General features: G+C 46.7%; 1 protein-coding gene across 2 annotated transcripts; it reads right to left on the bottom strand.

Moving 5' to 3' along the window:
- Positions 1 to 808: 808 nt before the first annotated feature.
- On the bottom strand, positions 809 to 9,846 carry GPR161 (G protein-coupled receptor 161). Of its 2 annotated transcripts, XM_063419946.1 has the most exons (8): positions 9,712 to 9,846; positions 8,981 to 9,070; positions 8,033 to 8,122; positions 7,528 to 7,939; positions 6,280 to 7,004; positions 4,686 to 4,790; positions 3,330 to 3,449; positions 809 to 2,012 (listed from the first exon to the last, which is right to left on the bottom strand). In XM_063419946.1, the coding sequence occupies exons 2-8, from the start codon at positions 9,012 to 9,014 to the stop codon at positions 1,765 to 1,767; spliced, it is 1,734 nt and encodes a 577-aa protein (XP_063276016.1). In that variant the 5' UTR covers positions 9,015 to 9,070; positions 9,712 to 9,846; the 3' UTR covers positions 809 to 1,764. The 2 variants fall into 2 exon arrangements, with proteins under 2 accessions (XP_063276016.1, XP_063276015.1); XM_063419945.1 differs by lacking the exon at positions 8,981 to 9,070 and having other exon boundaries at positions 9,712 to 9,829.
- Between the last annotated feature and the right edge of the window lie 1,740 nt (positions 9,847 to 11,586).

The following is an 11,586-nucleotide window of genomic DNA, read 5'->3' as shown; positions in this document are numbered from 1 at the left end:
CACTATTATTAATTGAGTTATTCCTGCATTATGCTAAGAGCCATCTTACTGGAGCTTAAGTGTTCTTGCTCTAACAGCCTGTTCTTAAATGAGCAAACCATGTACTGAATTTTAAGCATGCAGTTGTACTTTTCACGGGAACGCAATGGGATTCAGGCTAGTTCAGGAAGTCAAGTTGCTTTGTCCAGAGATGGACATAAGCTTGTGCTGAAATTCATCTCTGAGTCGGGAACACAGACAAATGGGATGGCTAAATACAGTACTGGACCAAGGCTCTGCCTCACAACACTTTGCTTCTGTGCCTCTGAGTAAGTCGCACAAAGACAAAACTTAAGGAGTGTACACCCTGGTTTTGCCCAGATGGAAACATCCTGCTCCTCATCTCCAAACAATCTGCAGCAAAACCTCATACAGAGCACTTCTGGGGAAAGGTAGAGGCACGGGGGAGCAGACACAGAGTAAACAAATACAAATCCTTGGTCCTTCAGTCCATTTGCTACTGACACCCACTCCCACAGAATTATCCTGCTCACTTATGCCTCCCTCTCTTTGAAATACACGGTAAGGCAGGGCTTTAACACCCCCAAAGTAAGGAATGGGGTTGCCCAGGAAGGCACAGAAAGGTTCCTCAAGCTGGATATACTCGAATAATCCACGTCATCCCCCTTCTCTTCACAAAACTTCCCACCTTTGCAGCTTGTTTCACTGCCAGCAGCTTGGCTTCTTTGGCAAGCAGGGCTGATCAACCCTCTCACAAAGGCCTAACAAGGTAATGTCTGTACAGTGCTTAAGAACATGCAAAGTGCAATGTAAGTGCCAAATGTTCTTATTTTTGAGATTAGTGAATTAATATTCCAAGAAATAGAAGCACTGAGGTAACTACAGCTTAAATACTACATTCCCTCACGATTTAAAAAAAAAAACCAGCTAACTGTTCTCTCTAGAAGATGAATCCTGAATATGAAGTGGTAATATTTATATTCTGTCAAGCTTCAGAGTGCCCTTTTAATACCAGCAAAATCAGGGACATGAGCTGAAGTTCTCAGAGAAACAAAGAATTCTGCTCTAATGATTTTCTCAAATCCCATCTCTCTGCTGTTCCCAGCACATTTTTACTCCCATTCATAACATCCAGAGGAGCTGGTGTCCCATGCTGCTGAAGCAAAACACAGTCCAGTTGTCAGATCTGGCATTCTGATGGCTGAAATATCCCCTAGCAAAGGTAAGAAGGACCATAATCTGCAGGAGCTCTCAGAAAAGTTCAGGTTTTGCCCTTAGTGCAGTCCACGTTCCTCAGCTGGGACTCTGAGACAGGAAGGCTTTATGTACTATCCAACGCACAGGCTCCTATCAGAGCACTCCAGCTATCAAGTATCAACTGATTTATCTTGGTGGTCAGAAGAGGATGGATGTAACAATGAATTAAACACTGCACATACCTTTTCTGCTTTGTTCCTGTATCGGCTTTGGCCAGTAACGGACCCAAGATTGAACTGACTAATGATCTGGTCAATAAAATCAAGCCCTGCATTCCTATGCACTGTGTGATAATGACGTGGCAGAAGAGTCAGTAGCACCCTAGCCAGTAAACAAACACTGCTGTGAAATGCTGATGCGTTCTGAAGTACCAGAACCCGGCTGTTTCCAGGAGCTGGAAAAACGCTGGAAACAGTCAAGTTGTGCTGGTGCTGGTGGTACAGCTGCAGTAGGCCCTGCTTAGTGGTTTCATTCTGTTTTTTCTGTTTTCCTGCTCCAGTGCTCGTGTCAAACGTTCCCTTCATCGATGCTCTGCAGCTTCAGTCTTTGGCTGGCGTGGGGCCTGGCACCACGCCGGGTGTTCCCACTGCTTCCTGCCAGAGTCCACAAGGGGAACAGGGCTCCTGGTAAAGCATCTTCCCCAAACAGGCTGAGCTTCACATCAGCTTCTATAGCTCGGGCCAGACTGGCTGCGTAACTGTCCAGAGATTTATGGACTTCAGCTTTCACATGAAGAACAGAATTCTTTGCAGCTTCTGGGAAAAAAAAAAAAAGGTAACAGTTGGTAAGAATGGCTGTGCAAATGCTTGGAAACTAATATAGATCCTGTTGTAAAGGCATGATCATGCCCTCTGCAAAATATTTACCAACAATACTCGGGCTTCCAACACCATTCTATGAACACAAAGCTTCGGAGTGACCTGGGATAATCTGTACTGGTCCAGCTGTTTTTGTGGCATCTGTACACCTCTTTACCCACCAACATATTGAGCAATACAAGAGTTCATCCTAAATCTAACTCTTCAGTGAGGCTGCTGAAAAAACTTAAAGCCTCAGGGATGCTAAAAACCCTGAGACTCACCAGGGAGAATTGCTAAACCTGTGGGGACTTCTGCACTGAGACTTTCCTCTTTCACTCTCAAAAGCAATTAGATGTCTGCTCCTATGTAATCACTCAGGAAGACAGTGGGAAATGTATGCTAATATATTTGTATAAGGAAATATTCATCTCATGCTGGGAAGAGCACAAAAGAGAATTTTGCTAAGATGTTTAAAAATTCCATAGAAAGAGTTTTCTCATTATTTCAGGTTTTATTATTACTTGATTCTTAAAGACATTCTACTCATTTTTATCCTGTCCACAATCATGTATTGTTTAGAAATAGAATTGTTTGTTCAGTTGTTATTATCAAGTCTTCTATTGAAATTATTGTAACTATCAGCATAAATTAATGTTCCAACATTTTACAGATGACCACAGCAACGTTCTGCTAGCCCAGAATCAACAAGCAAGTTGACTGAAAAAATTGCATGTGGTTCATCTGTTTTCACCCATACTTACTGAGGAACACACCCAGTAAAGGAAAGTAGAATTTAAGTAAGAAAAAGTAAATGAAACAGAATAAAATTATATTCAGATCATTGACGTCTGTAAATGGAAGAATTTCAAGTCTGTAGGTGACAAAGTTGAGAAGAGACAGCAAATGAGAAACACAGGGATAATGCAGTCAAAATATGAGGGCAGGAAAATATATTCCCCAAGAAACACAAAACAGACTGTAACAGCCACTAAGCTGAGTGGAACTGCACAGAGGATACTGCTGTGCAATTTAATTTATATATTTATATATAGGCAAGGAAGCCCAGCTCTCAAGTCTTGTCCTTGCTGCTGCTACTTGAGTTCTGGAAGAAAGACCTGATTTTGCTTTCTGTTGTACCTGCATGAATGATCAGGTCTGTCAAGGCAAACAGTGGTCAGATGCTTTTCAAGACAATCCTCTATGTCACGGGAGGCTTCCTGAGCATTCATTATAGTCGACCCTGAGCATTTTCATACTTAGCCTTACACTCACCTTTAATTTGTTCCACTTCATCTTCAAATGTCACTGAACTCCTCCTTCGAGGGGGACAGATGCAGTGTGGGGCATGAGGGCCATCTGAGCTGTAATCTTCCAGAAGCATTGTATCTGTTCCTGAAAAGAGCAGGAGCCCTCAAGTCAAACAGTAACACTGGGATACAATATGGTGGCAAAAAGTTTTCAGCTTATTTTTAGCAGTTCCTTCAAAAGATGTCTAAACCCAGCTTTTGTGAGTAAATTTCAGCTCAAATTAAACACTGCACAGGAAAAGAATGAGGTCAGTTTTCATTGAAAGGATTGGGAAATCTTCTCATTAGAGACTGGGTACTGCAGGCCCCAGGAGCATGTACTGCATGCAGCAAGCAACATGGAAGGGAGACTTCAGCTCTTCAGTAACTCACAGTAAAAGCATGCAAAGTGAAACAGTATTTCACAGTGGATCACTGTACTTCCATTCCCAGGCTATGGACTTTGCTCCCTCCTTAACCAGCAGTGGCATTTCTAACAGCATTTTGGTATTGCTTTGGTTTTGTTCATTTGTTTAGACTGCTGTCACAGGATGGTAACATCACATCTCTTAACTGAGGCAGGTTTACCAGGAGGCTGCTCTCCTTTATCACATACAACTGCAGAATATCCACAACAGGCAGAAAACTACCAGCACAAAACAACTACCAAAAATAAATCCCAGCCCCACAGACTTCCTTTACAAAAGCAGGAAACAAATCCCTTACACCAAGTGACCTTTAAAAGATCACCCTCTGGTGTCTCTAGAGCAGAAATACTCTCTAAAATAATAACTGCAGTAAGGACTGGTAGCTGAGTTAACTGCCAGAAAAATCTAGCAACAGGTCTGGATAGAAAATTACCATCAGAACTCTTTCCCTTTCCCAAACCATCTTCATTGAGAGATCCTAAGTAGTAATTTAATCATAAGCTGAAACCATCCTAAGTGTTTATATCTAAACTGCAAGATGAACACGATGAGGTCTCTTACAAAATAGGAAACAGAGAAGCACATTCTTCACAGCACTTTGTTGCTGTGTTCCTTGTGGATACAGAGAAAGTCTCCAAAGAGCAGAAACTGAAGGAGAACGGCACAAAAGCAGTGACTCTTGTTCCCAGGACACAAGGGAGGGTCACCATTCCATAAGCAGCATTTTGCAAGCAAATCTATCGAGAGCAAGGGAGCAAAAAGCAACTGCAGCAGTTTTGTTGGGACAGCTGGAACAGATGCTTCGTGTCATTAGTCCACCAGGAGACATCTGTGGGTGTAAACAATGCCTGTCCACCAGACTGCTGCCAAGTGCAGACTGCTGCCCAAGCAGGGAGCAGGAGACTTGCAGTTACCTGAATCCTGTGAGCAGCTGAAACCCGTGTCTCCTGTGCTGCTGCTGTTTCCCAGGGGCCTCCCACCTGCCATGAGGGCAGTAAGGTGAGGAGAAAGTCCCAAATCTGCAAGAAAGTTTTAGTTTTGTTACACAGTGAATGTTAAGGAGTTTGCAATAGTAAAAACCTCTTCCAGTAATACCCATTCTACTGCCTTATTTATTATTCTGCATATGAAACTTACCTTCTGAAGCAGAGAGCCCAGCTTCTAGACTTCCCATCTTAGACATCCAGTCAACAGCTCTCAGGTTCGGAAAGGCAAGTCTCCTTTCTCTCTGCACCATCTCCCTCCCACTCTTGTTGCAACTGTGTGTGTTTTATCAGCCAGACAGGCTGAGCACCAAGCTCTCACATGGATGGGGAGGTTTGCCAGGCATCTTCTAGACAGAGAATAACCTGGTAGCCACCAGCAGCTGGGGCAGGCCATTAGTGTGGGAAGAAGCTTATGGAGCAAGGTTGGGGCACAGAGATGCCCAACTTCTTTCAAATCTCCAAAACAAGAAGGGAGGAGATCGTGGGATTTTTACAAAGGTGCTGCTTTAGATCCCACCTTGAGATTTTGTTGGGGGTCTTTTTCCCCTCCCTATCAGCCTCCAGCTAAGACATCTGATAAGAAGCTGAGAGCTTCAAATTTATCACTTGGAAAAAGAAATAAATTTCCTGTCTTTTCCCTCCCCACCTCAGTTTCCAATGTATTAATCCATAGCATGTCCTGGATACAGACTTGCCAAAGCTCCTGGAGCTTGTGATGTAGGCACAGCTCCATAACTTGTTCATTTACATGACAGTCTCTCCTAGTGTTCCCAGTTTGCAGAAAAGATAACAGATGCCTTGCTGCTCTCATCTTCCTTTTGCATTTTAGATCACCCCTCCCAATTAAATAATTTCAGTTCCCGCCTCGCATGAACTATCCCTTGAAGATGTTCCATTTTTGGAAGCTTCTGAACATGACGAGGGAAATTATTACAAATCTGAAGTGTCATTGCATTGCTACTGTAATAAAAACAACAAAAAACCAAACTGAGCAACTGGAGGTCTCGGTCTGCAACTTGGGGACACATCAAATAGTTCTATGGTTTTACACAATTTTACTTTGTTTATGGTCTTTTCTTCCCAACCATTAAGCCTAAAAGCTGAACTTGCAGAAACAGTTATGCCAGTGAAACTTTAGTGGATTTTAGAGAGTTGTAGCATAAGGCCATTAATCAAAGAAAAAGTGCAGTAAAAAGTACTGTTGGTAGAGCTCAAATCTGGGCAACACAAAATGGAAGGCACACAAAAGGAAATGCTTGAGAAAGAAGAAAATAAATTATTTTTATTAACCCCATCACTATGTCCTCTCTGCCTGAGAAAGTTTTACTATAGTAGGAGAAAGATGTTAACTATAAAAAAAGAAACAAATTCTCCTTTGAAATGTCTGTAACCTGAATGATAAAAGGCTGCTGAAAATTCCAGAAACATCCAACTCTCTTTACAGAGCCCTGCCAAACACAGGCAGTCAGGAAGCCTTGCCCTTGGTGGCATTAAGGAAGTGTCTTTTGCAGCCACGTCTTACCTGTGATCCTGTTGGAAATGCTGAACAGCCTCGACGTCCTGTGCCGCTGAACAAAGGACTTGCGGTAATAGCGATCCCCAAAGCACATTCCCAGGAGCTCCTTGCGCACCGTCTTGTTCCACAGCCCGTAAATCAGGGGATGGCAAATGGCACTGGAGAAGGACAGCCACGTAGCCAGCGTCTCCAAAGCAGGGGAAATGCTGTTTTTACCCCAAAGTGCCTCTGATGTTATTACCACCATGTAAGGTCCCCACGTAATGACGAAAGCCCCGATGACAACCAAGATGGTTATGAAGGCTTTGCACTGGTTGGCTGAGTAAACGACCCCTTGGAAAGCGTTCCTTCGGCTGCCAGAGGAGGACGTGGAGGTGCTGGAGTTCTTCCTCCCGTTCCTCTGCGAGTCCTCCTCCGCAATGACAACACTCCCACAGTGGATTTTGCGGGCCTTAATCCTTGCCACGCGGAATATGAATCCATAGCAGATCATCATGACCACGAAGGGCAGCAGCGCGCACCAGATCTGCCAGAAGGCCGTGTAGGCGGCCTCCTTGTGCCAGGCTGCCACACACATCCACTTGAACTGGTCAAACTCCAAGGAGGACCAGCCGAAAAGGGGAGGGAGGCAGCCGATAAGGGAGTGCAGCCACACGTACACAAGAGCTACCACTGCTCTGTTGCCCGTTATCTTCATCGGATAAACCATCGGGTACAGCACAGCGTAGTACCTGCGGGGCAAGGGAAGAAGCAGTCCACAGGAACATAAAAGACATACAATAATGAAAAGAACACGCTTTAATGATGCTAATATCTAGTTCTTTTTTGTTTAAACAGGCTCAGAAACCCTGTTTCTGGAAACAGTTACATGTAAAAGTAGATATCATTGCAGTCAGGACTGTCAAAGTGGCTGAAGGCACACATGCAACCATTAAATCTGTTCCTATATGTGACTGTATGCTTAAGGTATAGTCTAGAATTTTAAGTCAATATTTCATGTTTATCAAACAGTATGTTATTATACCATCAAAAGCTTTAAAATACCGTAGATGAATGTCTGCATTTTCCATTATTGAAGACACCACTTTCTCTTGCTCCACATCAAAATTTCACAAGGGGCTGAAATAAAAACGACGCTCCAGCAGTACACCCTGTTACCTTCTGCAGTGCTTCTCAACTCTGTGAACTGGCAGTGAGCTACTCCAGGAGAGCAGCAGACAATTTGTTACAATTCAGCACCAAGGAGGAGCTTACCTGTCTATAGCTATGAGTCCCAGAGTGAGCATGCTGGCCGAGCTGATCAGCATGTAGAGCAGGGCTGAGAAATTGCACCAAACAACCCCAAAGATCCATTCTCGCCGGATGGAGCTGGTGACAACAAACGGCAGCACCAGCACGGAGAGCAGAAAGTTGGAGAGGGTCAGGCTGAACACAAACTTGTTGCTCAAGGTGAGAAGGTAGGACTTGCGATACAGAGTGACAACTATCACCAGGTTGCCCAAACAGATGAAGATGGCAATGACAATTATAGCAATGGACTCCGTGACTCTGACTGCCCCATCTTCCTCCGTGGTCAGGTTCCTCAGGGCCTTCCCATTGCTGAGGGAGGAATTGCTGCTCATGGTCAGAGTGTGCAGATCTGGAGCAGCCAAGACATGCTGAGCAGCTAGAAGCAGAACAACGCTCAGAAACATTCAGGTAATAGTTCTTCAAACTCTTTCCAGTGACTGGAGACCCTTTAGCCTTTGTTAAAAATTACCTGTAGTATGCAGGAAACTGCATATTTTAGATGGGCAAGTGAAGGGGCAGTAAATTGCCCATGGGCACACCGAAGAGGACAACACCAAACCTAGAACAGGGAAGACAAGAAGAGCTGAAGGGGGGAAAATAAGAAAGAAAATAGGCACATTTCACTTATAAATTTCTACAGATCTTACTTGTTTCTAAGTCCTATTTACCAGCCCCTTCATTTGGGCTGTGAAGAAACAAGAATGTCACCATCAGTCTTTTTTTCTCTTACTTTAAAGAAAGTAACTTTTTTTAAAAAATCTGCCTATCCTGATAGTTCCCTTGTATTCTGCCTATACAGCATTTGCTGGTGGTCTGTGGATGCCTGGCTAGTCATACCCTGCTGACTCTTCCTTAACAGTTGCTAAGTAACATTTAAAGACTCAGGGACCACTGCATGTACTCTCCCAACATCATTTCTCCATGTTCATAATCACTTTAGCTACAATGCTGATTCTATTTTACTGCCAACACCAAAGGACTGGAGGAATTTGCTCTCTGATGAGGTTTTAAAGACACTTCCTTGTATTAAGATGAGGTCCATGCTACAGAAATGCTTGAGAACATTTAATCCTTGACTTTTCTCAGTGTTGGCATCTGTCCCATTGATTCATAGCCTCATTTTCTGAAACCTTGTTATTTCTTCTATTCCTTAGCAATTCTTCTTTTCCCTGCTGCTCCCAAATGCCATTCACTACCTACTTCATTCAGTCCTTCACCCATCTGCAGGACAGCATAGCAAACAAAAAAACCAGTAACAACAACAAAAAATGCTAATATGCAGAGCAAGAAAAGTAAAAGAGTCCACCAGTGAATATAAAGCTGATTTTAGCATTTCTGGGAAGGGACTCAGGAAAGTTATCTCAGCTAATTCTGCAACTGTGCCAGACATGGGTCCCAGACAGCCGGGAGTACTCACAGAAACACTTCCATCTGCGTGGCTGCTGTGGCATTAGGCAGCACTGTCAGTCTGGAAAGACGCCTTTTTTCCATTTTTATCTGTACTTTCCTAAGAACATAATTAAAGACATTACTGAACCACGCTTTGTAAAAACATAACTTAGCTCTTCCCTAGCCTCTGACTGACGAAGTGTGCAAAAACACTTTCCCTCGAGTTTCTTTCTCTCTCATCATGCCTGCACCACCTCTGTGTGCCTTTCCAACACTTTTTGGCCGGAGCGGGTTTTGGAAAGGCGGCTTCAGCCCCGCGGCCGCTCCCTGCGGCAGCGATCGATGCTCGGGGCACCTGGCGCTGCCGTCCTCTCACGGCCCCGCCGCACCCTGCGGGGAAAGCGGCCTCTGCCAGGGCTGGCCCTCCAGGGGCAGGGCTGCCCGGGGCGGGGACAGCATCCCATCCCATCCCATCCCATCCCATCCCATCCCGTCCCGTCCCGTCCCGTCCCGTCCCGTCCCGTCCCGTCCCGTCCCGTCCCGTCCCGGCCGCGGGCAGCGCCGCCAGGCTTCCCGCACACACAAAGCGGGTGGGACCGAGTTGGAAACACGGTGGGGAAGGGGGGTTTCGCCATTTTGCCCCCGCGCTCCCTCCGGCAGCGAACAAAGGGCTGGAACAGGGTCCTCCGCCCCGGGCATCCATCGCCTTTCCCCCGCGCGGGTCCCGCCGCCTCTGCCCCGCCCCGGCTCTGCACTCACCGCCCGCCGCCGGAGCGGGATGTTCCTGCTTGGGGCTCCCGTGACGCCCCTCAGCCGCCGCGGCCCGGGCCTCCCCCGCCATGGGCACGGCCCCGGCCCCGGCGCTGGGCCTGCCCCTCCCGCCGTCCCGCCCCGCCGCCTCAGCCCGCCGCGCCCCCTCCCCGCCCCGCCCGCCATGTTCCCCGCGGCCGCCCCGGGGCGGTGCGCGCACTTCCCGGGAACTCGGGTAAAAGGAGGGAGAAAAGTTCCTTACGTGCATGAGGTAAAGTCATTTGCGCCGGCTCGTAGTGCCAGGCAGTCGTGGAGCCTAAATGCTAGATTTCCTAGACCCCAAAACACTATTTAAAGTAACACAAAGAAGACTTTGGGAAGAGTTTTTTCCCGCACGCACATCTGAAGCAACTCATCGGATATTGGTGACAATACAAAGGGTGAACAATAATTAAATGCCGTGCTTTTGCATCCCTAGTTCCTGCCTTTACCGGGCAACGGCTTTAAGCGCAGAGGGTGACTGCCCTGGTGTGAGCTGTGCTGTGTTTCGATTGCTCTGTGGAGTTTTTAATGCTGTGGACATCAGTTTCCCGTGGCTGCTGCCTCAGTTCGCTCCAATGCTCCAAGAGCAGGAGCTGGACTGTGTGTCTTGCTCCCGTGCCAGAGGAAGTCCATAGGGAGTTAAGTCTGCCCTTTTGATGATGCAGAAAAAGCAAGACAAGCACCCACCCATCAGTGCTGAATACTAAGCTGATGCATCATTTTCAACCAGTTCTACTGATACTTTTCTACAGGACTTTTTAAAGCTTACCACACCATTGCACTTCGACATTTTAAAAAGACCATCTTTCGACAGCATTCAAACCCATATTGAACCAGCACAAGACATTCCACAATGAGCAAAAACTGATGCACAGAAATTCCACATGAATGTGAGGAAGAACTTATTTTCCAGCGAAAATGACTGTGCACTGGTTGCCCAGAGAGGTTGTGGAGTCTCCCTCACTGGAGATATTCCAGACCTGTCTAGACACAATCCTGTGCCATGTGCTCGGGGATGACTCTGCTTGAAGAGGGAACCAGATGTGGGAACCCTTCTAACCTTGCCCAGATGTGATTCTATGTGCACACACGTGCGTGTACCATCCAACACGGCACAGGGCACCTGTGTGATGGAGCCACGTAATGCTTGCTGCAACTGAGAGTCTGGCCATGGACAGCCACCAGAGGCTTCAGGGCTCCCCAAAACTGCTCCTACCCAGCTGTCCCACTGTTCTTGGCGAGGTACCCACGGGGAAGTGGCTGGAGGCACAAGCACTTGTGGGACACACAAACATTCTCTGCTGGCTTCTGCAGCCCAGCTTTGCTGGAACAGGGGCTTGGGTGAGCTTGCTTCATCCTGGGCAGAGGAGATTAGAGAGCCAACTCTCCCCACGGTGGCTCCAGCAGCACAGAGAAGTGTGGATCCCCACCCCTCACCCACCTATCCCTCATATCACCTCACGGAATCACAGACTGGGTAGATTGGAAGGGGCCCCAGTGGATCCTCTGGTCCAACCTCCCTGTTCAAGCAGGGACATCCCAGAGCACATGGCACAGGGTTGTGACAGGTCTGGAATATCTCTGGTGGTGGAGGCATCACAACCTCTCTGGACAACCTGTTCCAGTGCTCGGTCACCTGCACAGCAAAGAATTTCTTCCCCATGTTCTGGTGGGGAAGGTGGGAATTCTGTGCATCAGTTTCTGCCCGTTGCCTCTGATTGGCACCACCGAGAAGAGCCTGGATCCACACTCTTGGAATTCCCTCTTTAGATATTTGTACACATTGATGAGAGCCTTTCTCAGCCACCTCTTCTCGAGGCTGAGCAGGCCCAGCTCCCTCAG

The sequence above is a fragment of the Prinia subflava genome, chromosome 28 (genome assembly GCF_021018805.1).
Source record: "Prinia subflava isolate CZ2003 ecotype Zambia chromosome 28, Cam_Psub_1.2, whole genome shotgun sequence".
Lineage (NCBI taxonomy): Eukaryota > Metazoa > Chordata > Aves > Passeriformes > Cisticolidae > Prinia > Prinia subflava.
The sequence above is the reverse complement of the archived record's forward strand: the minus strand, read 5'-3'. Positions and strand labels throughout refer to the sequence as shown.

Bases quoted from the DNA above. Each gene is read 5' to 3' on its own strand.
- GPR161 (XM_063419945.1), bottom strand. From the start codon at position 9,793: ATGGCGGGGGAGGCCCGGGCCGCGGCGGCTGAGGGGCGTCACGGGAGC. The intron at 3,450-4,685 runs GTAACTGCAAGT...TGCTCTTTTCAG, and splicing joins CAGCTGCTCACAGGATTCAG to GAACAGATACAATGCTTCTG. The intron at 2,013-3,329 runs GTGAGTGTAAGG...TTTTTTTCCCAG, and splicing joins TGAAGTGGAACAAATTAAAG to AAGCTGCAAAGAATTCTGTT.